Genomic DNA, 27,561 nt, shown 5'->3' with positions numbered 1-27,561 from the left:
TGCATTATATGTAGATATATAAATTATAAATCATATTGTAATAATTGTAACTGTAACATAGATGACATTGTTTTGAATAGCATAACACTTAACTGTAACTTGTTTTTATGAAACCACATGAATACAAAACTAATAACTTTGCGTTAGACCATCATATACATCGGCTAACATATGAAAATGATATTGTAGTTACAAAGTTATTCAAGACTTGGGAGGAGGGAGAAAAATATAAAACTCTCATTAATCCACAGTTTGAATCTAATTGAATGGCTGCATTTGACCAAAAGACTATAGCAACCTAAATACTATACAAAATATTATTCATCAGACATTTTATGCACTTTTTATATTGTCATGACAGTGACACCATAGAACTAAAGAAGTTAATTTCAATTACATTGAAATCCAATATTTAGAAAGTTTAACTCTGCATAGATCAGCAGCTGTTGGAATCTAAAAGTGGATTTGTTGTATTACTTAAAATTCAGCTATGCTTAGCTCAATAAAACTTGAATGTGTAGTGTGCTGTCACATTCAATTTCTTTGAATCTTAAAATTTGTTACTTTTATTCTTGGAACAAGCATTATGGTCTCAATTTACTTACGTTTTTGTTTGGCTACAATATGCTTTAAACAGTATATTCTTTTGAGAATTTTGTTCATAGTTATGACCTTAGTTTGGACTAAAAACGGGTTTTAATATATTTATGACAATAATAATTTTAAAATCGTTTAAAGTACACACAACTCCTATTTCCTTAGTGTGTTGATATGCAGTTTAATCTACACCATAAATACATTGTAACATATCAGTTATACAGTATATTCTAGTTTTTATTATTAGAAACAGACCAGATTTTTTCTTGATAACCTTGTAGGTACAATACATAAGATATTCGTTTTATGTGATAAGTGTTTGTCTACATTCAAATTCACTTGCTTGGCTATTCTATAACCAATCTAATACTGTTATACTTGAAATTAAAATCTTATTGTTGAATGACTGGATTTGAATCAACAAGTTCAAAAACATCTTATATGTCAGGTGATCTTGTTAGCTCTGTTTAAACATTTCAAAATTTAGATATCAATAATTAGAAACTGACAGATTGCAACAAATCGTAATAATTAGTTATTTTCAATAATCTAAATTTATAAACAATCAAGAGGATCAAGAAATGGAGAAAATGAGATTAAACAATTGTTAAATCATGTCTTAACACTTTAATATTAACAAAATGTATAATTGAACAACAAATTAAAAAATTTGCATAGACGCAATTTAGAACATGATAGAAGGAGGTACTTCATCATCGTCGTTTACCCTTCTTCTTAGTGCTTGTAACTTGACTGCTTTGTCCAATGTATGCATTGTACTCAGCCACACTCTGTTTTCCTGCTCTACACTTCAGCTTGGGAATCATTGCTCCTAGGTACAGCATGACAGAATCTCCTGCACAAATATTATTTATCATTAAACTGATTTTTGATTAGTTATAAACAGAATAAAAATAAAAGGTTTATTACATTTATTATGATATGAATTTTATTGGTAATATTTACAAAATAGTACAATATCCAATTAATAAAAAAGAAGGTCTCTCAGTAAAATAATATCCTCATTATCTTCAAATATAATTTTGTAACACTATACAGAAGCGGTAGATGTAAACATTACAATTTATGTTTTAAATATGAATTTAATTCCAGGCACTGTATGAGATTTAATACATAACCTACATAAATATTGTAGTAATACACTTATTCAAATCTACCAAATTACAATTGTTTGGAAATGGTCTCCGACCGACAGGCTTGGCTCATTGTTGCTGAATGTATGAAGGGGGTATTGAAAACCAAGAGAGCAGCAGAAAGAAAATGTGGCATTGGCATTGCCCAGCCTGTGGAATAAATTGCACCAGACTTAAGAGGCAAGTTGTCTATTCATCAGTGCTCCATTCGGTACACTCATTTGCATTAGCATTTTTCCCATTTATAAAACTGGAATATATTTAAAAGCCAAATGAGAGTACATTTTAATTTTATACCAAGTATTAGTGTCTGTACTTTAAACAGACCTATCAAATCAAGGTTAAATTCAGAAAGTCCTGTGTGAAACTATGTTTATGGCAAATGGAGAAGCAACAAGCAGCTGTTGAAAACATAACTTTAAAAAATTATTATGAATGTTTTTATCTACGTGAATGATTTGTTAACAGTTTGCATTCTCACAAACAATAATTATAGGACTAAAAAACTGATTGGTAACAATTTTTGGGTCCATGTCAATATTCCTGAGCTTTGGTTTGTAGGCATGTAATAATGATAATTAATTATTACTTTACGCGTCTAGAAATATGTTGATTATTATAGTTCATTAAAATTGTGTGTTAAGCTGAATATTTGACTTGTTTATTACGAAAAAAATATAGGGCTGTCCAGAAAATATCTGATATTTTGATACTACTGAATAACTAGCAACTAAACTTTAGTCTCCTTCAAAGTACTCTCCACTACACACAATGCACTTGATCAAACAATCCTCTCACTTGAGAAACAAGTTGCAACATCCGCCTTCAGAATCACCATTGGCTCCGCCGTTACATTAAGTTTGACCTCTTCAACTGTTTGAAATATGGTGTCCTTTTGAGCGGGGATTTCAATTTCAGAAAGAGCCAGGGTGGTGGTCATGGTTTCAAACATATCTTGCATGACTTCAAAACGCTGCTCTTTAAGTGATTGTCTGCTTTGATTGCTAACCACACATATTCAATGTTTTTGGGAGTTCGCGTTGATAAAGAAAGGCCAACCAGAACATGGACAACTTTCAACCGAATCATGGTCACTTTAAAAATGGTTAAACCGCAAATTCACAGTCGTGGACATGCCTTCTCCCCTCTACTTTTGGTGCAAGCAGGACGGTACAGATATAGTGAATGCTGAATCTGTTAACAGTAGGTTATGACCAAGTTAGCTATTTTTAGATTTTCATTCATCGTAGGTTTCTTTTTTCAGGTTTTCACTGTAAAAATTTATTAAACTGTGCTTCATCTATTATTATAGATTGCTCACGATCATTATGCAATAAATAGTGTTGTTGATAAGGAATATCTCCATGATAGTGAAGTTGTGAATTGAGGAGTTACCATTGCTAACAATAATTGTGAAGGTGAAAATAGTTTTTTCTACAGTTTTAGTTTATGTAAATATGGTAGGTGTTTCCAGTACATATTTTAATAATTTTTTTTAGATGTACATTTAAAAAGTACCTGATGCGTTTCTGACTTAAACTGGAGATTACCATTAACCCTTAACCAGGAATATAAATGTCATATGACGTCCCCTTAAGTTTATTTAAAATGAGTACCTATGCCAACTAATAATGACGATTAAGAGTAAAAAAGTTATTAAGTCTAAAACCACTCAGTTTATTTACATTAATCCTCCGACTGCCCTTAGTATTCCTTCAATGGTGTTTTCCCAGTTTTGTAAGTTTTCTTTCTACAATCTGTAAAGAATAGCTTTTTATTGCAAACCTAACTATATTTGGTATCATTTTGTTCACAATGAACAGTATAATGCAATGATAATAAGTAAATAGGGTAAATATTTTCATTTGCATTTTTACGATGAGAGGGATTTTTTTACATGTAAAAAAGGAGGAGGGAGGGGTGTGCCTGGAAAATAAAGTTAACCCTACATCGGGCGCTAAACGGAGTTTTCCTCCGTGTATTTTTTATTATTAAAAATAGTACTACTTTTCTGATGTTGGCAGTCGTTTCCCGCAGTGTACTTCACGAGCGAGCGAAACAATAGCCTCCCGCTTATCTTTGTCAAAATCTGTCAGTATGAGGTCTACTTCCGTGCGAGACTGGACGATTCCTCCGTGAGCGCCCGATGTTGTGTTTGTAGTGCTTGGACGAAATCTCCATGAGCACCTTATTGTGTTTAGTTTTTATGGAGTAATAATCCGTGTGCACCTAAATGTGTGAACTGTGATGGTTTCTTTTTAAGTTTTACAATATACTTTATTTGAATTTTGTGAAATGGAGAATGAAGACGAGAGACTTGTCAGTACAGTACCAGTGTGCTAGGGAACATTTCAGTACTGTTTATGGAGTGAACATTGTCGTTATAAGAACCAGAAGAAAAATGTTTTGAAACTTTGTGCAGTGTGTAAAAAAAATTTTTAGTAAAGAATAAATTTTGATTTCAGAGTAATAATTGACATTACAATTGTATAATATCTCAAGAATTGAAGTAAGTTGTTTTTGTAAGAAGTTAAAAACTAAGTTAATTTCCATATACAGGGTGACAATTAAGTCTGGAACCCCTTTTTTAATTTTTGAACCACAATAGAAAGAAATACCAAAGTTCACACGTGCTTACTGGTGATAGTAACGCACATATCTGCCCAATTACCGACCGGATAATCACTTTGGGGGACGGTCCACAAGGAGTCTGACAAAATTCTTAAATAGCAGCATAGGTCAAGTTTGGTATCAAATTAAAGCTCTTACTTAGCAGAGTACAATGCCGCAAACCGGACTTCAAAAGGTGGATTCATTCAGTAGTTATAGCTATTTGAATTTTAAAACAATTGAACAATGTAAATTATTAAGTATTACAAGTAAACACCAATTTTTAAGTACCTGTGATCAAAGTAAGTGTTCACAATGTTCCCCTCCCATCATCTGACAATGTAGTAATCGAAGCCAGGAATCAATAATTATTACCAATAACACAACTACTGTTAGAATGTGAAAGTGGCAGATTGAGTCATACACAGCATCCACAGAAACTTAACGTTTGGGCAGGTATTATAGGAAATCAAATTATGGGCCCATTATTTAAATTAAATTAAATTCTTTGAAATTGTCGACCAAGAGCAGCTTGTAGTGTAGGAATTATCTCATTTTGGAGCATTGCTAAATACAAGTCACCATTTAAATTACCATTGATAAATAATGGGCCCATAATTTGATTTCCTATAATACCTGCCCAAACGTTAAGTTTCTGTGGATGCTGTGTATGACTCAATCTGCCACTTTCACATTCTAACAGTAGTTGTGTTATTGGTAATAATTATTGATTCCTGGCTTCGATTACTACATTGTCAGATGATGGGAGGGGAACATTTTGAACACTTACTTTGATCACAGGTACTTAAAAATTGGTGTTTACTTGTAATACTTAATAATTTACATTGTTCAATTGTTTTAAAATTCAAATAGCTATAACTACTGAATGAATCCACCTTTTGAAGTCCGGTTTGCGGCATTGTACTCTGCTAAGTAAGACCTTTAATTTGATACCAAACTTGACCTATGCTGCTATTTAAGAATTTTGTCAGACTCCTTGTGGACCGTCCCCCAAAGGGATTATCCGGTCGGTAATTGGGCAGATATGTGCGTTACTATCACCAGTAAGCACGTGTGAACTTTGGTATTTCTTTCTATTGTAGTTCAAAAATTAAAAAAGGGGTTCCAGACTTAATTGTCACCCTGTATAATTACAGTAAGTTAAACATTTTTATAATTAATTGCATTATTCCTTAAAATTAATTATGTTGTTTTTATACAATAACATTTTTTAAGATTTTGAATTTCTTATTTGGAAAATTCATTATATAAGAGAGTAATTTTTATTTAATTTCTAAAAATGAATATATTACATAGTAATTAAATCAGTATGAATATTTAAACAAATAAAAACAGTTTAAACGACTATGATATCCATTATTCGCTAACCTGGAGGAAACCTCTGTGAGTGCCTGATGGTGTTTCTAATTTTAAGCGCGTGATGGAGGGTTAAGTATATAAATTTCAAATTCCAAGATAGCCTAAAGGTCACAGATTTAGTCTAGTTTCAAAAAATGTATAGTTTTATATGAGATTTTGTATTGTATGTCTTTGGGTAAATAAATTATTTATAGCACAAAAAATGAAAATTTGTACAAGAAGCATGGGTTTTGTGATCAAAAACACATGGATTTGTAAAAATGTTTATAAATTGTTATAAAACTTAACTATATTTGGAATAATTTTATTTACAATAAACTAGAGGCCAATATAATAATTAATAACCTGTTTCTAATTTTTATGGTTAGTAGAAATCAAAATTCTTATATGTTTCTAAAAGAAAGGGATAGTGAATTACCTGATAAATACAGTTATTCTAATAATGTTTCAGGGTTTTGTAATATGTTGTAATAGTCTAAAGGTCATAAATTTAATACAGTTTTATATATATATATATATCCGTAGATTGGCAGTTCGAGGGTTAGAAAACCATGATATATAGTTTTAATTCTTAAGATGTAATGTGTATGAAAGCTTATCAAATAACAGAAAGTGCTGAAAACAAAGTATATGCTGCCCTTAAGAAAAAAGAATATTTTCTCCACATCAAGGCTTTCAGAAAAAAGCACAATTCTAATTACATAACCGTCAAACAAAAGTAAGGTAGCTTTGAAAGCGATAAATAATAAAAGATGGCCCAAACAACATCTTGAAGGACAACACAAGCTAATCATTAATGGTAAAGTATTAGCAATATTGATCCTTTTAAAATTGCTAAACAACATAACTCTTATTTCACAGATGCAGCTGGAAAATCACTGACCAGTGCTGAACCTAGTATACCTGTTTAGAAGCTCTACATAACAATTATTCTTATTCTCTAGCCTACCATCCATGAAGAAGTTTTCAAAACCATCACATCCCTGCGGTAAAAACATCAGCTAGCTTTGATGAAATATCTTCTAAAAAAGTAAAAACATAAGGAAAAGAATTTGCGCATCCTGTAGAATTCGCACATAATAAATAAATCTTTTTCTCAGCATACTGAAAGTTACAGAAGTTTATCCAAAATTCAAAGGAGGTGAAACTGCTAAACAAGAAACTATCTACCAATATCAGCTCTTCCGACTCTATCTAAACTTATTGAGAAAATCACTCTGACAAGGCTGATGCATCACCTAATAGCAAACAATCTTGAACCAGAAGAATAGCATGGTTTTAAACTTGGACACTCTGTATAACAGCCTTAATTAAGATTATAGAACATCTTATAAAATCTTTAGAGCAAGGTAATACATCAACTGCAATTTTACTGGAGTATATCAAGGCTTTTGACAGTTTAAGTCATGAAATGTTGCTGTGCAAGATAGAAAATATAGGTGTCAAACAAAATGCTTTAATGTGGTTTAAGAGCTGTCTTATGAATCAAACCCAATCTGGTTAAATAAAACAACTTTGAACAATAAGACCAAAAATATCAGTTGTGACCAGAGGTGTGCCACAAGGATCTATTCTGGGAAAAATCTTTTCACAATATATGTAAGTGACCTTCCAAGTTACCTTGGTGGATACTGTAAATCATTATATATATGTGGACGACAATGCTATGCTCCTTTTCCAACACCAGACACTGGAAATACAGTCATACTTTGCAGTTAATATGGACTAACAATACTGTTGTGCAAATGATTTTTGTCTAAACGAAAGCAAAAGTTAGCAGGTTTTCTTTGGGAGAAGAAAAAATAAGGTGGCTGAAATACCTGAACTCAGTTGAGTGTACCAGACATAATATCTTGGAGCAATGATCAATGACCAACTATTCTGGAACTCTCATGTAGACCAGCTTTGTAAAAAAACTAAGCTCCTCTCTATATATCTTGAGAAAACTTAGGGTAGTGAGGTATTTAAGACAGTATTTCCATTTGAATTTTGAATAGCTCTGAAAGTGGATTAGGAGTAACAATATATTATCAAATTATATATACAGGGTGTTCATTTGAAAACTTCAAGCTCGTATTAAAAGACTTATAGCCCAAGTATAAAAATTCTGTAAACGGGAGTGTACTAATTGGGGGAACAAAAAATACCCAATGCCAAAATTTTGAAATGGCAACTAATACTTTGAGACACCTCAAATTGAAGCTCATAAAAAATGTATTTTGGTAAAAAGGAAATTGAAATCGGTCAAGCCGTTTGGTATCAGCAGCCAATGATGCAATTTCTTACACAAAAAAATTACTCACTGAATACTGTTGTAAATCCTTTGTAAACTTCAAACCAAATGTTCAAATTGGTAGCCATTGTTGTTCAATCAAAAAACTAACCTGTGAATCTGAGTTTAAAATATAATTTCCTATAGTGATAACTAACTGAGCTAGTCGGCAATTAATTAATAAAAAGGAAACACCACAACTGATACTTACTTGTCGGGAAAGCTTTGTTGACAAGGGATCCATCATCATTTTTAAGCTGGACTCGGATTCGGCCTCTGTAGAGTACCTCCCTGCTTCTCTCTCTACTGTATACCTTATTCTCAACCCCGATATTCAATCCAGCAGCCACAAGGACATCCCTAATCTCTTGATGTGTAGGATTTTCCACAGCTTTATCTTTTGGAATTCTCCGTCCCTCTGCTATTGTTTTTTTGCTATTGATGTATGCTGGGTAGATGCAGATCCACCTAAAACATATTAAAAGGGCATGAGTAAAACTATACATTGTATTATCTATATCTCATTTACATTTACTTATGACAATAAAATCATTGGAGATTATAATCTTCCATCCATATCTGACTGTAATTTTAACTTTAAAATGGATGGTGAAGCACACTAAGAATTTTTACGATAATGTAAAATTTTAAATGTTAGGACTCGACATTATTAGTAATATTGTTAAATCAGTTGAAATTGTCCCTGCTATTTGTGTGTAAGGTATCACAGGTGTTATATGATTTCGTCTGATGAAATTAATAATTGTTGAAGTACTGATTTTAATATGTTATGCAGCAATAGGCAGTAAGAACTGGGATAGTGTGCTTACATTGTTAGTAATATTATAATTTGTATTCATTATTTTATTGTTGGGATGACCATTTCTAAGATGGGCACGAGTCGGCTTTTTAAATGTACTTTTTGGTTCCGTGTTCAAATTATTAATTATATGAAAGATAAGGTCAAATTAGAAGATTATATGTAATAGTCCAGGAGCAAATTTGTTTTGTATGAATACACAACCTAGTTTTTCTCAAAACCAACAGAGAAATTTCTTTTACAGAAGAAATCAATCGTCAACCACACTAGTTTTGGTGGAGGTTCAAATTGGAGGGTATTAAAAGGGTCACAAATATAAAATCATAATTTTTTTCTCAGAACTTATTATTTTAGCTTGACACACTTAAAACTAAACGTCAAACATGTAAATAAATGTTGTCATTGTCAGGCAATTTTATAAAAACCCTTTAAGTGGCGACTTTCAATCTCTTAATCTAATCGTCTGGTTTCTTTAGCTTAACTGGTTTTAAATATATACTTTTTTATACAAAATGGTGGTTAGCGGCTAAACAAGACATATCTCAACCTATGTTTATATGACATTTTTCTTTGGAATGATGAATACTATCAGCCACCCTTTTGTGAACCCCTGTAAACATCTCTAAAACAATTTCTGAGGCAATTCTCTACTTTTTAAACTATTAGAAAAATTATGAATGTACAGTAGACTAGTAGGATAATTTTATGACTTTTTCTGAAAGTAAAACAATGATTAAGTGGCAAATGTTCAGAGGATGTATAAATATATAAACAAATCATCCCAAAGAATTTACCTAAGGTTAGATATATTCATGTACTGTATGCTTCACCAACACTGACCTTGGCTTCACATTGGCTTATATATGCACATAAAACATCGAAAAATACAAGAGTAATCGATTATAAAGAAGACATAGGTAAGATGGATAGTAATAATTCACTCCTCCTACTACTAAATTACTCATAATCTACAAGCAGTAGTAAGTAGCTTACTTACTTTCTCAAAAACCATTTTGTATAGCATAAAAATGAGGGTACAGGAGATATAAAAATACAAAATTGGCCTCATTCATTTTTTAAATTACACAATTAATACTTTTTATGTCAGAGGATATTTTGATCAATTGCTTGATGGACTTCTCTAAAGCTTTCAAACAACCGAGTCAGTATTTAAATTCTCATTAGGAAGCCAGACACAATAAGTATCAAGGACAATGCCTTAAAATGAGTGGTCTTGTGTGCCAACAGGCATCATCATTTCTAGAAATTTAACATTTTACAGGTTTTTTAATTTAATGCCATAATATTTATTTTAATGAACCATCTGTAATATTCACAGTATCTACTCTGGATCCTTTTCTCAATAATCTAGAAACAATTTGGAGATAATTATAGGGCTATTTGCATTCTCAGATTTCAGCTTCTATTTTTATATTGAATAGAAGGCAAAGAATGAAGTATTACAAAAGTAGTGGTAGGAACGGAGAGTAGGGGGTGTCATTGGATTTCCAGAAAAAAATAGTATTCAATCATCAGAATCTTTAATTGTCACTCTCTTTATAGGTTGGGCAATGACCATTAATTATACTTTTATTAGTTTCATCCCAAAACACTGAAAAAGAATTGAATGATAGTAAGCATGTACATAACATAGTTATGGTGGGAAGAGATGTTTCAATGTGAATATTGAATTAAGCTCCATTTCACCTTCCGCTAGTTGCGGCATCCCAAATATTGACTCCTGTAATATGGAGTCCATGTCCACAATATCACTTAAGATTCAATATGGCATGTAATTAGAGCAGTCTAAAAGAGTAATGGATGAAAAGGAGATAACTCCAATTTTAGACTTGTATTAAGAATCAATGCTGGTCTATCAGACAAACAGTACAGTAGACGCCCTCTTAACCGGCCATTACAGGACCAAACCCCCGGCCGGAAAGCGGTTTGGCCGGTTAATCCGATGAACAAAACCTTAATTGGTATACTGTATACGTACCAACTACGTAATACTGTACCGGTAAAAAAAAACAAATATGTATTTAATTCAAAAGGTTATTTTACTGAAAACCTAATTACTTTTAATATTTTAAAGAACATATATTATGTATATAGAATACATAATAACAATAGAGTAATACTGTACTACATTGTATAAGAAAAATATAAAAGTAAAACTTACATTTTGTTTCCGAAGTATAGTAAGTTTAGACACAGAAACAGAACAGTACATTAAATATCCAGTAAATACTAAAAGAAATCTGTTATTTTCTTTTGTGTTTTCTTCTCCATCGTCTTTATGAAGGCATAGTCTCTCAACTTTTTAAGGAACATCACATCTACAGCTGTCGACAGGTCTTGCTGCTTAATATACATTACGGCCAATTGAAGTGCTTTATTCCCCTCTTCATGACTGATTTTTTTTCTGCTTGATCGTCTTCATCTGAGTCCTCTGGAATGCCTTGTTCACTTGCCTTCTCAACGACTTTTTCTACGATTTGACCGTCACTAAAAATCTTTTTCAAGGTCGTTGTCACCATTCACCCATTCATTTCCATTTTTCTCTTCAAGATGATCATCACTAGTACTCAATTCTCTTAAGTCATTAAGTAGAGCTGTGTTGTTATCTTCTTCAATTATTCAAATGGGCTGTTCATTTTCATCTTCAGCTGGGTTAGCAACCACGTTTTCTATGTCTGGCCAGGCTTTTCGCCAAGATTTAATGAACTTTGTGCTAGGCATTTCTTCATACGCCTTTGCGACCATGTAGATAACATCCTTAATATTTAAGTGCTTAACAGCTGATATAAGTCCCATTCCCGAGTCCATCTTCCCCAACATTTCTGAAAGCAGTTTGCGCCGATAATGTCTCTTCTATGACTCCTTGGTCCATAGGTTGAATGAGACTTGTGATGTTCGCTGGAAGGAAAACCAATTTTATACTGGGCGCTTCTTCACATTCAAGATTAGGTGGGTGTGTGCTAGAATTGTTTAAGATTAGAATGGCCTTTTCAGGTAATTTACGTTCCTTTAAATATTTTTTTACTTTTTGAACAAACTCCTTCACGAACCAGTCTTTAAAGATGTTGGCATCCATCCATGCTGCCTCCTGGGCACGATAAAACACAGGAAGCGATGAAACATTTACGTTTTTAAATGCTCGTGGTTTCTGAGATTTCCCAATGACCAAAAGTGGGAGTGTAATCCTGCAGCATTTGTGCATAAGGGGAGTGTAACACATTCTTTATTAAGTTTAAATCCAGGAGCTGAACTTTCATTCCCAACAGAGAATGTTTTTTGTGGTAGACGTTTAAAGTTCAGACCAGCCTCGTCAACGTTATAAACCTGTTCTGGTAAAAGATTTTCTTCGTCAATTATCTTTCCTAGTTTCATTACAAACTCGTTTGCTGTAACGATATCTGCCGACATTCTTTCCCCACAAATGTTTATAAAATTTACTCCACGTCGCTTCTTCCACCTTCCTAACCATCCATCACTGGTTGAAAACTCTGTGTTATTTTGTTTTTTTTGGTTTCGAATGAAAAAACATTGCCTTTTCTTGTAAAAGTGGTCCAGTTATCGGAGTTCCTCTTCGCCACTTCTGCATAAACCAAAGCCATAACGTCAACCATCTCATTTGTCGTTTTTTTTTTTATGTTCGTCGATTCGTCAACACCTTTTCTGTTTCGACACTAGTGCAAAAATACTGTAAGGATTTGCGATTATGTCGCAGTGCTTTTCCCAACGTTAAGTTCGTCACATATCTTTTTCACTGATTCGTCTTTGTCAATTCGCTGGATCACATCGAGCTTTTCTTTTAAAGTTAAAACATTTATTTTACATTTTCTTTCACTCATTTTTTAAACTAAATAAAAGTATATAATCATTCAAACTGTTAGTTTGTTTAATAAAACCTGCACACCTAAAAACACAACACAATACAACACTAAACTGCACAACTTAAAACTTATTAATTTTTATTAACCAAGGAGATAGCATTCTCATAATTCATTTTAGTTTTTAATCTCATATAATTTCAATATATGATACAATGACACATTCAGAGAATATGTTGTATTAACAGGAATTATTTAATCTGTGTAAATAAGACAATGTGCAAGATGAGCCCTAAGAAAAAGGATGTATTACCAGCCACTGTAGTAATTGTAACTGCCAGTGTGCAATTTTGTTCATACTTGGGAATATTGTGTTAAGCTCCACTTTACCTTCCGCTTAATGCCGCACCAAAAATCTGACACTGATACAGATTGACTCTTGGAATCTGGAGAACATGTCTGTCTGCAGAGATCCATAAAAAGTTGGTGACGAAGAAATGTTTAAAACAAACTGCTTGCACTGTTATTAAATCAGAGACACCTAGGCTACAAATGAGCTCAGTCTAGTTACCCAGCAGATATCCAGTGTAGTATAGATGAAGAGGTATTGTCATTGTCTCATCAGGTGCACAATTGAGTATACTGCTATGTTTTAGACACGATACCTAAGCACAGCGGAGCAACCGAGTTTTTTGTATTGAACCTAAAGTGATATTGTTAAATAAATGGCATGTTCCAATCAATTTAGCATTTCCAAGTCTATGTGAGACGTAATTAGATGTACAAAGTCACTAAATCATTTTATATCATTTAATGTTGATGTTGGAATTGTAAGGTTTAAAAAGTTTATGGATTAATTTTATATATATTTTATTAAGTTTCAATAAAGACATAAATTGGAGTTGCAAATGTACAGATGAATTAGTGACCAACTTATGAAAAACATATATAAATTAGACATGAAATTGGTAGTGTCTAGTTTGAAAATTTTCATAGCTGTTTGAGAGGTTTTATGATGCAAGGAAAATCAAACATGATACTAAGGACAGAATAAAGTATGAAGGTTTACTAAAATGCTACATTTACTAGCTCAAGTTTGCATATTCTACACAACAAATGGTATCAAAGCAACAAAGTAAGTTAATATCAGCAAGGGCATTAGGTCTCAGCATAAATTAGTTGTTTCCTTGTCTTCTATTAAGTTTTGCCAGCTTCTCTGATGAGACTCAAATATATCAAAATGAATTGTGGAATAGAATTGACAATTGTGCTTCCAAAGTTCCAATCATAAGTCGGTTTTTATGGAAAGTGAATTTCACCCAGTACTTCCATTTTAATTTACTTGGTGTTGATATATAGTCAATTCCAGGAACTCTCATAAGTTAGAGAAGAATGAGAAAAGCCAAACTTATTTCAATATGATAAAAATTTTGGATTCGTAGCAGACTTTTTTTGGATATCTTCAGACGATCCAGATTCCAGATGCTGTACTAAGAAGGTGAACTGGAGCTAAACTCAACATTCACATTGAATTAACCCTTCCCGCCATAGCTACGTTCAAACAACAAAAAAATAAACTTCAAACAAAGAATAGCTACGTTAAGTGTACAAACTCATATAAATTTTTACAATAGATAAGTTAACTCTGAGTGGCAAGGTCGGAAATAAACGACCTACAAAATTGCTTGCCAGTGGCAACATCACTATATTTGCAAATACAATGTAATGAATTAATGTAATAATTTTTTGTATTAAGGTGGTGCAATCGATTTTGAGTTGATTATGATAAGTAAATTAAATTACATTTTTATAGTAAGTATGTGACATACGACCAAAGGGACTGACATATTTTTATTTTGAAAAACATGAGTTAACTTTTCCATCATGTTAAAGTGTTATGGAAAAAACATTAGTTTTATATATTTTGGAATTAAAAATATGTTACTCCCTCTGGGAGAACGATATGTAAAATTTGGAGTTTTAAAACTGTAATAAACGCATTCATATGGAATCCATGTTAATTCTTAAAAAGACACCACACGCCTTTTGATTTTCAGTCTGCTTCCTGTCACGCTGCTCGTGGATGCAGGAGCGCACTCGCCCTTCCCCCACCAACAGCAGTCCCCTTACCCCTCCAGCCCCTCAATCACTTCATCTCTACCTTCGCTCTGCACTTGATGTGTCCGTTCTCGGCTCTATCATAACCAAACAAATAGTTTTACAAGGCTAATCTCACAGAGTCATGTTACGCTGAGCATACTTATTTAATTCTCTATCACAATCCCAGGAGGACTGACTGGTTGGGATATAAGTCTGACCTTCAGTCACAGTTGGGATCGATAGGTGGAAGGGTTAGATGCTTCACAGACATAGATCAGATAGCTTCCACGATAATTGTCCATTGCGACGGGGGAAGAGTCGAACCAATACTAAGTGGTGGACTGCGAACCTCGCTCGCAAAAGGGCTAATGTTAGGAAGATGCACAATCAATGCAAAAGGAGCCGTATCTGGGAGCCCTATCATAGAGCTCTAACAGAATACAGCCTAGCAATCAAAAACGCAAAACAAAGTTCCTGGAGGCAGTTTACACAGGAGGTAAATGAATTAAGCGCGGCAGCTAGACTGCAACGTTTACTAGCCTCAGGTCCAACCGGTCACTTGGGATCTTTAAGGTCCCAGGGAGGTCAATACACTTCCGGGTCTAGTGACAGCCTCAAACTTCAGCAAGGGCCGGAGAATCTCCTCACTCTTCTATGTGAACTATTCAGGGCGAGCCTAGCTTATGGGTACATACCACAAGTTTGGCGTCTCAACAGGGTGGTCTTTATCCCTAAAAAAGGGAGAGCGGACTATTCTGTCCCTAAATATTTTCGTCCCATCAGTTTATCTTCGTTTCTACTGAAAACATTAGAAAGACTGGTGGAGAGGCACCTGAGAAAGGGAGTTCTCTCAGACACTCCCCTTCATCGCAACCAACATGCATACCAGCAAGGCAAATCCTGTGAATCAGCACTGCACCAACTAGTCAGTAGGATTGAGGATAGCCTGTCCGCCAAGGAATTGGCATTGTGCACCTTCATAGACATTGAAGGAGCTTTTGACAATGCTAAATTCACTGCGATGGTAAGTGGAGCACAGCGACGTGGCCTCGAGCCAGCTCTGTGCCGGTGGCTTAGGGCCATGCTGTGCTCCAGACGGATCAGGGCCGATCTCAATGAAGAATCGCTTGTGATCGCACCCACAAGGGGATGCCCTCAAGGAGGCATCCTGTCACCTCTACTGTGGAATCTAGTAGTAGATAGTCTACTTGAGGACCTTACTAACAATGGAATCTATGTCCAAGGATATGCAGACGACATAGTCCTTATGGTACAGGGAAAACATACAAATGTTATTGCTGATATCATGAATACCAACCTTCAACATGTACACAACTGGTGTCATGGAGAGGGACTGAAAGTAAATCCCTCTAAGACAGTAGTTGTACCATTCACTAGGAAAAAGAACCTAGAGTCTCTTTCCAGGCTGAAACTCGCATCTACACAGCCTGAGTGGTCAAAGACAGTAAAATATTTAGGACTGACTCTAGACCATAAGCTTACGTGGAATGATCATCTTAACAATATCCTGCACAAAGCAAAGTGGGCGCTCATGACGTCCAGGAGACTTACAGGAATCTCATGGGGCATAAAACCCCATATAGCACTATGGCTTTACAAAGCAGTTGTAAGGCCTCAAATCACTTATGGTTCATTAGTCTGGTGAACAAAGGTGAATCAGGTAACTGCTAAAGCCAAGCTTGAAAGCTTACAAAGGCTTGGCACAATCTTTGCAACCAGAGCATTTAGGAGCAGTCCCTCAGCGACCCTCGAGGTGGCTTTAGGACTTCTGCCTCTTGATGTCTACATAAAAGCTGAAGCGCGCAAGTCAGCTTATCGGCTGATGGTTGCTGACTTGTGGAGGAATGGCACGTCTAAAACGGGCCACGGCACCATCACCGAAGCTGTAAACCCAAACGCTATTCTCGAAATGGTCTCAGACATAATGAGAACGGAGTTCGTATTCAATAAGCCATTCTCTGTTGACTTCTACTCCAGAGATGAGTGGAAATCGCAAGATAACATCCCAACAATAAGAAAGAGCTTTGTCTGGTACACGGATGGCTCGCTTATTAAGGGCAGAACCGGATATGGAGTGTTTAGTCAATCCCCTAGAACTGCCCTTTGTGGCAGTTTGGGACGGAACTGCTCCATATTTTAAGCCGAAATCTATGGTATCTTGGCCTGTGCCAACCTAGGCCTCACCAGAGGGTACCAAGGAAAGAACATCTGCATAATGTCAGGCAGCTCTTAAAGCTCTTGACTCCAACAGCATTTCATCCAAGCTTGTGTGGGAGTGCTTCAACACTCTCTGCAAGCTTGGATCACGCAAATTTGTACGTCTTGGTTGGGTACCGGGCCATACAGGCATAGGTGGCAACGAATGCGCCAACAGGCTTGCCAAAAGCGGAGCAAGCATGCCATACACTGGTCCAGAACCGAGTTGTGGTATAAGCAAGTCAGCTGCTTACCAAAGTATAAACAAATGGTCCAGGAAGACACACCGCTTGCGGTGGCAGAGTCACCAAGGACAAGCACTCGGCAAAAGACTGCTTACTGACTCTAGCTCCGGCTTCACCAGATGGCTGATGGGGCTGGGCAGGGATCGGGTTAAGCAAGTGATTGCCTTGATCACTGGACACGGCCACTTCAGGAAGCACCTAAACACTCTAGGTTTACGAAATGAGGACTCGGAGTGTAGACTCTGCAATAAGTCTGAAGAGACTGCAAAACACATAATACTGGACTGCGAGAGACTGGGAGCAAGGAGAAGGGCTCTTTTCGGTGATAAACAACCAGGCGACGAACCAGATGCTAGTATCGGGGAAAAGCTTCTTAGCCTAATTAAGGGCACAAAGATAGGCTTACCCCTCTAACATCAAAGGGGCACACAATAAGCTCAGGTTGACGTGTGAGGATCTGTGAGATCCACCCCAATACCCCAACGCAAAAAAAAAAAAAATACAAGAGTTTCTACAGTGGAGGACTGGAACCCATAGCTAACAAACATACACTCCTACATAATTGTAACATAAACACATGACCTTTACTCTGTTCTCTAAGAATATGAATAATAAAGAATTTCTGATTCTGATTCTGGAACAACGCAGCCAACTGGTCGAAGTTAGACACACGGAAAGAGGACAGATCCATACTGTAAGATCAAAACCACTCCCTATAAATAGAGGTGTACCACAAGGATCTGTCCTTGGTACTGCATTGTTTATCTTATTTACAAACAACATGCCTCAATATTTGGACAGTCTGTGTCATACGCTCATGTATGCAGATGATACAACCCTTCTCTCTTCAGAAAACTCTACTGAACAGCTGGCGGTACACTCATACACCTCATTGAACATGGCATACCAGTACTGCCACTACAACGACTTGGTAGTTAATGTCTAAGACTAACCAGTTAGCATTTGGTAGAAAGCGAAACAAGGTACCAGCCCTACCAGATGTTGATGTAAAGCCACACACCAAATTTCTGGGAGTAATACGATTTTTTTATCGATATAAAAAAATGTCATGGACACAACATATTGACAAGCTATGTAAGAAATTAAATACCAGTCTTTATATCTTGAAGCGAATAAAAACAATCAGTAACACCCCAACAGCAAAGACTACTTTGCAATATTTGAAACCCATATTCGATACGGGATAGCCGCCTGGGGAAGAACAACTCAAGAGAACCTACAACGACTTCAGAAAAAAGCTGTAAGGATTCTTAACTGCCTGGGCCCCAGAGACAACTGTAAAGAAGCCTTTAAGAACCTAAAAATCATGACAGTGATTGCCCTCTATATTCGGGAGGTTATACTGTATGTTGATGGGAAGAACCTACCTCGAGCTGCTGACCACCACGACTACTACACCCGACATCCTGCAAACTACCCACTACCAGCCCACCATCTTACACTGTATGAAAGAAAACCGCCATATGCTGGCAAGAAGCTGTACAACATATTACCACAAGAACTAAAAGCTCTTAAAGGAATGAAGCTGAAGGCATCGCTGAATGACTGGCTGACATCAAGACCCTTCTACACCCTAGATGAATATGTGCACTGGAAAGACATTCAAGAGTGACTATTTTTGTATACAATTTGAATTGTATCCACTGTAAACTGACGCTATACATTTCTCTAAGAAATTTTGTAATAAAGAGTTTCTTATTTCTGAATTATATCTATAAGCAAATTATATTCCAATCTACTAGTGTTATAAAGTATAATCGTAACCAGGACCTCCCATGCTATAATTATTTGGATTATATCCTTACTACATAAAAAAGGAGTGACACCTTACAGATTGACATATCTGCATTACTAGTATGATCTACTTATACATGGTTTAGGAATCAATATTCCTGCCGATTTAAATAAAAAAGGTAGATGTCACTGAGGGGGATCTACCATCTTAAAACGTAATCTCAAAACTAAATATACATTTTTAATTCAGACAATTAATTTTTACCACATTGATGGTATGATCATTACGAAGGTTGACATGTTACTCACAACACTTCCAAATAAACCGTACTGAAATGGTAATATTTTATTATGGTAAACACAGTAACATTACATATAGATTTTACCAATAAATACAAGTCAAAGGAAACAAAATCGATTAAACTCGGGTATTAACATGTTCAATATGACTCCCGTTCAGTTGGTGGCAACACTCGTACCGTTCTTGTAGGTTTTTCATCATTTTTATGAATATGGGTTGTTCCATTCTCCTAATACACATGGGTTATTTTTTCTTTGACTTGAACGATGGTAAATGGTGGGTCCTTGCGAAAAATGTTTTCTTTAAACATTTCCCAAACGTAGGCGTCCGGTGTTGTAAGATCGGGAGAGTGGACTGGGTAAGGAAAGTTTGTTCTAAGGGAGATGAGACGGTTACCAAAGCTTTGTTGGAAGAAAGCAATGTTGTTAACGACAGTGTGACTGGTCGCGCCATCTTGCTGGAACCACTGTGAATTTAACAGCAGGTTTCGTGCATGACAAAATCTCCTGAGGTCTCTCACAAATGATAAAGAATGGCCCTATATTGATACTGATTTACAGTAAGAGGTCTCTCCATTGTTGCCTTCAAAAAAGTATGGTTCCACTATACCCTTCCCAGACACAGCGCACCAAATGGTTACACGCTTACTATGCTGTAGCCTCTCTACAACTGTCTGCTTGTTTATGAAGCCATTAAGGTGCACATGACATTCATCTGTGAACCATACATCACTCAGGTTCTTCATAGCATATTGCTAACATTGAAGCACAGTACTGAACTCTGGCTAGTTTGTTTCTACAGCTCAAAGGTTGGGCAGTTTGTATTCTGTAGGGAAAACCACCAATGTTCTTGATCATTCTTCGCATTGACGTATTTCTAATATTCAGTTTAAGAGAAGCTCGCATTAGGCTTCTTTTCAGTGACTGTAACACTTGCTGCAACACTCTTCCGTGGTTTTCATTTCTACAGACAGTAGTTGGGCGACCTGATAAGCCCTTTTGCTGTGTCAAAACACTACCTGTTCTTTGAAATTTTTCAACAACACTAAGAATCATAGCATTACTAGGCGGGTTTTTGTGGAAATGTTCCTGAAAACGTAATGCAGTGTATGACAAGTTTGGCCCACCGGAACGTCCAATTTCATATGAGCAAAAATAATGCTCTATGATAAAACTTTCTCTACCGTTGTTAGCACCATGTTAGCAAAAACTAACCTCAAATAAGAAAGAAGTAATGAACCCGAAGCCGTGGCAACAATCGACAATTGAATCAGATGATTTAGAAGACAACTAAAGCTGATTCAGTTTCAGTACTGTTTATTATGGTGAATACAGTATTTAAAAACTGTATCGCCTTGAAACCTTAGAAATAAAAATTTTAGAAACATACATTTGTTTGTAAAAACGTAAAATTGATTTTGTTACAGTCAACAGGAAATTATATTTGTTAACATATTTACTTATAACGATCAAATGTATACTTCCAAAGGAATGGTTTTATATTACAGTTTTTTTATCGTACAAAAACATAAAAAAGATTCTTAGAATCCTCAAGTCATTCACAACGTTTGTTATGTGTTTTTATCTGTCTCAAAGTTTTTCAGATACCGGCGGTACAAACCTTTGAATAATATACAGTATCATTACAGAAATAATAGTGAACACATGATTAGCCAATCATTTATAGCCAATTCAAACTGAAGTTATACAATGTTTGGGTAAGTTCTTTGGCTAGTCTCAATCAATAGAAAGTTTCAGGATGATGGCCATTTACAATTGTACTCAATTTCGGTCTGGGATATTTTACAACATAAATTAAAATTGAGACAACATTTTAAAGCAATTTAAAGCTACTGTTATTCTTAATATTTTTCCCACAAAAGTGATTGTTCAAAGGTTTTAGAAGTATAGAAGAAAACTCAATCTTTATAATAGTTCAAGATAACAGCACAAGTGAAATCTACCTTTCTTCCAACTAAACCAGAAGGGAAATTTGATATCTTGAAGTAGTTTCAATAATTGTATTATGACTGGCGTTATAACAATTCTCAATATTTTGGATTAATCTGGTAAAATAATTCAAAGCTTGAACATACATCATCTTGAAACATACAAGATTAAAATAAGCATATAAATTGTTGGTTTAGATTGATTATTGACTATGGTCGATGGAAGATTTGAAATAATTTCGATGGTTTTAACTAGCCAATTGTCTAGAGACTAATTTAAACTTACTGTTTTATAGAATGCATGTTCTTAAAATTGCATTGTGTTGTGATTTTGTACAATGTGGATAATAACCATTTTGAAACTTTCTATTGGTTGAGAGACTTTAATTAATTGGTAAAGAACTTATCCAAGTAATAAAGGGTGTCCCATGAGTAACCCCAACAAACTTCTCGGGTGGTTTCTTCTCATCAAAATAACGAAAAAAGTACATATAAACATATGTCTAGAAATGATTTGTTAGCGAGCTACGGATAGCGAAAGATGTCACATTATTTTCTATGAAAGGACGAAAATAAAGTTAAACTGATGTGATTATGGTGTAAAGATAGTTTTTAAATTTACTAGATTTTATGTAAAATAAAACTTAAATAAAATACGTCCCAGACCTGTAAAACCACCCATTTCTAAGATATCAACAAAATACGCAAAATCCTGTCTCAAAAAACATGCTTTGTTTAGATTTGAAGTACATTAACTTCATTAAATTGGTAATAAAAATGCAACAATTTTAACCAAATTTTTATAGAATTACATTCTGAAGAGAAAAATGTAAAACAAGCTAATAATAAATAAACACAAAGTTAAAAAATTCATGCGTAAGGTATTTAAATCAACATATACGAAAAATAAGACACAAATTGCAATATCTGTTTATTAAATGAACATTCTTCATAAGATAGTAGGAGGGTTAATCATTTTTTAAACCAAAACCTGATCACAAGTTATAAAACTGAATGGTACTTCAGTACTCGTATTATCCAGAGGTCACTATTTTTTAAGGAGTTTTTCTTACCAATAATCTAAAAAAACTACATTACTATAAAAAATCAGACTTAATATGATTTACTGTGAAAATGACATTTCATTATGGCAGCCAGTTCTTGTTTTCTGCCTCCCAAAAGCAAGTGATGTCGGCGAGGAGTTAACTCTGTCCCTACCTACTGTTTGTTAGGCCATATAAGTAGGGTTAGATTAGATTATCATAAAATATGTTAGTACCATATTTACGTGTAGTAGTAGTACCAAACGTAAAGATAACCTTTACAAGCACTCACGTTATCTGTGCTTGAATTTGAGTACTACACAGACTTTGAGGTCTAACAATTCGAGGTGATAACAATTACACCTACGAGATCGAGGGATGTTTTTCTTTTTTCACCAGAAGTGCAGAGTAACAGCCGCCATTGAAGCCCACAGATCACGTCCTAGATTGTTCAAATTTTCTGACTTCGGGTCAGGAAATTACTAATAAAAAATGTCTATGCCTTCACTGTGAACTTCGGTACCTAAATTATGATACAGAACAAAACAATAATAAAGTTTTAGGGGATGAAAATTACAAATAACGAAGTTCTTGAACATTGAAAATGGAAAATACTTTTCTGATAGTAGGAGAGTAGCCTACGGTTAGATGAAATTACAATATATCATCCATCGTCAAAAATAACCTTCATACAAAGAATACAATATTTATTTATTAAGTTATGTTCCCGAATTTGTAGTGATGGCCGGAGGTATTCGTGAATGTGACTCTATAGATCCTTGATCTTTTGTGATACATAGAGATACTATCTCGAAGAATGATTTTTGTTTATTACCATCAGCGTACTGCAACCCGAACAAATGGCTGTGGACATTTGTGATTTTATATTCTCAGAAGATTGTTGTAATAACATTTGTCATTCTTTTAAGCTAAATCCTCCTAAATTCATCATTAGTGTTAATTTATGCATCCAAAAACAGTTCAACAGCTGATGTCAGTAACGACCCAATACATTGATTCACAGCCACAAAGTGATGAATGTGATGTACAGCACATATGTAGAACAAGGAAATATTGCTCTACGCGAAAAAGTAGTTCTATTTTTAGTATTCTACAGCTACATTATTTATCATTTCCATCCCTTAAATTTTATATTGTTTTGTTTTAATGGTCGGGGATTAATTTCCTATTTACCATTTAGGTTCCCAAATACTGACACCAAGAGGTGTTCACAACAGTCAATGTGTTAAACTACTATAAAATAACAGTCTAACTAGTACGCACCGTTATCAAGTTTACTCCGTTATTATATGAATGAAACTAACGCTTCCTGCATACTGAGCTGTAATCTGTCTACTTCTACACTTTCCAAAATCGTAAATCAAAGTAATATAATATAGCCTAGTCCAAAAGACCAGTGTGCGAGTTACACTGGATTAATTAGGGGCTGCAGTATAATGAGAGGCCACCAACACAATAGAATCATATTTATGACTATCTAAACTATAGAAATAAAAAAGTTGACACGAATTATGTAATAGATATTTTAAATTATAATACAACTCAGCTGTTTTTAATCTAAAAGATCAATAATTTATTGATGAATAAAAACTATGTACCTATGTTACGTTTATCTATAAAATGTAACAAACAAAAGAGTTTAACATTTAGTTACTTTTTACTGTTTTTAAGGATAAATGTGTGTGACACCTAGTGACACCAACACATATACTAGCGGCCATTGCTCAAATACCATATAAATAATTATACTTTGTTTGAATTAGTTTGGAACAATATTGTTGTTTAATACATTAAAAAGAGTATTCCTAATTGTTAATTTGATACCCTGATAAAATTGCAGTGGTGGCCTCTTACTATACTGCAGCCTAATTAGGAACTAGGCCCAATACAGTACAACATGGTACTAAATCCCACTGCAATATTTAGCCCTGTTGGAGATTAACTGATATTTTTTTAATAAACGTTTATTATGTTGATGCAATTAGTCTTGTCTCTAGGTTATTTTTATTCTGGATGTTATTTAGCTTGTTTGTCCATAAGCTCACAAAGAACTTGGCCTAGTCCAAGAAAATTGTCTCTAACGAACTGTTGAATAATTAACATACTAAATTCGTTAATAAATACACCTCAGGCATTTAATTCTTTCTTCGTGGGCTAGAATTATAATAGTAATTTTTAATTGCCTATTCTAAGTATTACATTTACGAATACCTTGGTCAAAACATTTGATATTAACATGATACCTATATATATTATCTGAAATTTTACTATACGTTCAATAATTTTAAAAAGATTTGGACATGTTTATAATACATTACAACATTATAGAAGTTTACCTTTCACGATCTGAATGTTTTTTGTCAGGAGTCCACATTGACACAACTACAGACATGTTACTAGGCCTATCACCGACTTCTCCCCAGAAGTCTTCTTCTGAACTACTGTCCCATGTCGACGTGGAATCGTAATCCTCATTATGTTGTAACCTGAGTGCGTATCTATATACAAGCATTTGTCGTGTTGGTGTAAACATTTTAACATAAAATGTATTTGTTACTAAATTTAGATTATCTAAAAACTAAGGGATAAGGATAAAAGGTTAATTTAATATGTAGAAACTTAAAACTTAAGAATTTTGACTGTATTGCCGAATGGCCAATTCGGAACTGGAAGCGATTTGCTTTTCTTTAATGTCTGTTGTATTCCGTTTACAAGGCGTTGCCTACATTTGATCACGTGATTACAAAAAATAAATGATTGTATCTAGTTATAGGTAAAAAGCTAAATAACCTTATTGCGATTCTTTGCATGATCAATACTCCGGAATATGAGAGCCAATTGATTTGCACTGTTTAAGAACATAAATTATTTTTTCGTAAAACCGATTAGGGATCTCGTATACATCAATATAGATATACTGTAAAAATGTAATTAGAATGCAATTTTAACATTAAAATTAATATTCAGCCTTAAGGCTAAACATACCGGAAAATCTTATGAAATTTATTCAATGGACCATAGCGCCTCTGTGGGAAAATTTATTTTTCTTTGATATACAATCGATTTTAAAATAGAAAACTGATTTATAAAGGAGACATTCATAGAATTTGATTTGTTTAAGCAAAACAATATTTCATTTCAAATAACTAAGTTACTATACGTATTTTTATTTAAAATCTTAAAAATGAAAATTTGCAAGTGGTCATTTTGTGTACAGAAAATTTAACTTAATTATAAATTTGTATTTTAAAATTGGTTGAATAGTTGTTCAGAATATGTTTTCTTTTGCTTACCTCCCAACAGATGTTGATTCTAGTCGCTTGCGAATTGAAATCGCTTCCTATTGTATCTTGATGGAATCAGAACGTTACGATGTTTTGACGTTGTGGGGAGGGGAACACTGTCCGGGAGCCCGCCACGCCGTATACCCTTGAGGGAAATAACTCATTTTGATGTCAAATTCGATTTTGATTGAACCGTAAAACCTACCCTAATTATAAAAATTCCTCATTGCTTAGTCTGAAACAGATAGTACCAAAAAAGGCCTCTGCTCAGAAGTTAGATTTCACGTGACAAGGTATGTGCATATGTTGTATTCGTGACAAGTTTGGTCTGTAAGTAAAATTACGACATATATCGTGTTCACAAGCTCACGCCATATTGCATAATCCATTTATACATATATACATACATTAGAGGATTATGGTGGTTTTATGTGCTGGAGGCCATGGTCGGAGAAAATGCAAAAAATATCCCGGAAATTTCCATCAGTCCGGTGGTTTCAATAGACAGATTTCTATATAATTTACCTAAATTAATAAATGTTTTTGTAATACAATGTTTAGTTGTGAAATTATATTATTTTTTCATGATAACAATTTTGCTATTCCTTCGATGATATTTACTATATTATTAGACTTTAAGATTTTACTAGTAATAAAATACAATTCAATGTAATATTAACACTCTAACATAAATATAAAACATCTTTAACTATATGTTTGTTAGATTCGACGTCTTTATCACTACACTATTTAATATTTACACAAACATGATGTTGGGGACGAACACCTGATTGTGAGAAATACAGTATTAGCCATAATATACAGTACTGAAACTGAATAAGCTGTAGTTGCCTTCTTGATCAGCTAATTCAATTTCGATTGTTGCCACGGCTTCGGGTTCATTACTTCTTTCTAATGTGAGGTTAGTTTTTGCTGACATGGTGCTAACGGTAGAGAAAGTCTTTATCGTAGAGCATTATTTTCGATCATACAGAATTGGATGTACGGGTGGGCCAAGCTTGTCATACACTGCATTACGTTTTACAGGAACATTTCCACAAAAACCCGCCCTGTGATCCTGTGTTGTTGAAAAATTTCAAAGAACAGGTAGTGTTTTGACACAGCAAAATGGCTTTTCAGGTTGCCCAACTACTGTCTGTAGAAACGAAAACCACGGAAGAGTATTGCAGCAAGTGTTACAGTCGCCGAAAAGAAGCCGCTTCTCCTAAACTGAATATTAGCAATACGTCACTGCGAAGAATGATCAAAGACATTGGTGGTTTTCCCTTCAGGATACAAACTGAACAACTTTTGAACTGTAGAAACAAACTAGCCAGAGTTCAGTACTGTGCTTCAATGTTAGCAATATGGTATGAAGAACCTGAGTTTCTGAGTGATGTATAGTTTACAGATGAATTTCATGTGCACCTTAATGGTTTCATAAACAAGCAGACAACACATTTGCTTGGATTTGAATGTCCTGACACTGTTGTAGAGAGGCCACAACATAGTAAAGTTTATGAGCATCTGCCTTCACAGACAGGTGTTCATTTCATCAACAGTTTGCCAAATTCTATTACAAACGCCCAAGGCGTCAAAAGCTCGTCTTAAGCGCTTCCTGGTGTCAAATGCATTCTACAGCGTTGACGAGTTTCTGGCGTTTAACTGGGAGACCGCCCAATTCGATGACTGACTCCAGCGCTGGAACTGGGTTGAGATTGGCGATGGATGAATGAGACTGGAATGCATGAAAATTATGTAAGTTTGGACGTGGTGGTAATGTGGTATGCGAGTCTTAAATTTATAATTAATTCTGACGTTTGCCATACAATGTGTAATTGTGACGAGCAATTAAAGATTTGATTTGAGTAAGCGTGTAACCATTCGGTGCGTTGTGTCTGGGAGGGGTATAGTGGGACCATACCTTTTGAAGGCAACAATGGAGAGACTCTTACTGTAAATCAGTATCGATATAGAG

General features: G+C 34.6%; 1 protein-coding gene across 1 annotated transcript; it reads right to left on the bottom strand.

Annotated features, from left to right (window-relative positions):
• Positions 1 to 1,204: 1,204 nt before the first annotated feature.
• On the bottom strand, positions 1,205 to 24,954 carry LOC124369740 (signal recognition particle 19 kDa protein-like). The gene is made up of 3 exons (XM_046827806.1): positions 24,636 to 24,954; positions 8,225 to 8,481; positions 1,205 to 1,453 (listed from the first exon to the last, which is right to left on the bottom strand). The coding sequence occupies exons 1-3, from the start codon at positions 24,830 to 24,832 to the stop codon at positions 1,311 to 1,313; spliced, it is 597 nt and encodes a 198-aa protein (XP_046683762.1). The 5' UTR covers positions 24,833 to 24,954; the 3' UTR covers positions 1,205 to 1,310.
• Positions 24,955 to 27,561: the final 2,607 nt, after the last annotated feature.

Source organism: Homalodisca vitripennis, chromosome X (assembly GCF_021130785.1).
Source record: "Homalodisca vitripennis isolate AUS2020 chromosome X, UT_GWSS_2.1, whole genome shotgun sequence".
NCBI lineage: Eukaryota > Metazoa > Arthropoda > Insecta > Hemiptera > Cicadellidae > Homalodisca > Homalodisca vitripennis.
This window is presented reverse-complemented; position numbering and strand designations above follow the sequence as displayed.

Bases quoted from the DNA above. Each gene is read 5' to 3' on its own strand.
- LOC124369740 (XM_046827806.1), bottom strand. From the start codon at position 24,832: ATGTTTACACCAACACGACAAATGCTTGTATATAGATACGCACTCAGG. The intron at 8,482-24,635 runs GTAAACTTCTAT...AATATGTTTTAG, and splicing joins AAACATTCAGATCGTGAAAG to GTGGATCTGCATCTACCCAG. The intron at 1,454-8,224 runs GTAAGTATCAGT...ATATTTGTGCAG, and splicing joins CAACAAAGCTTTCCCGACAA to GAGATTCTGTCATGCTGTAC.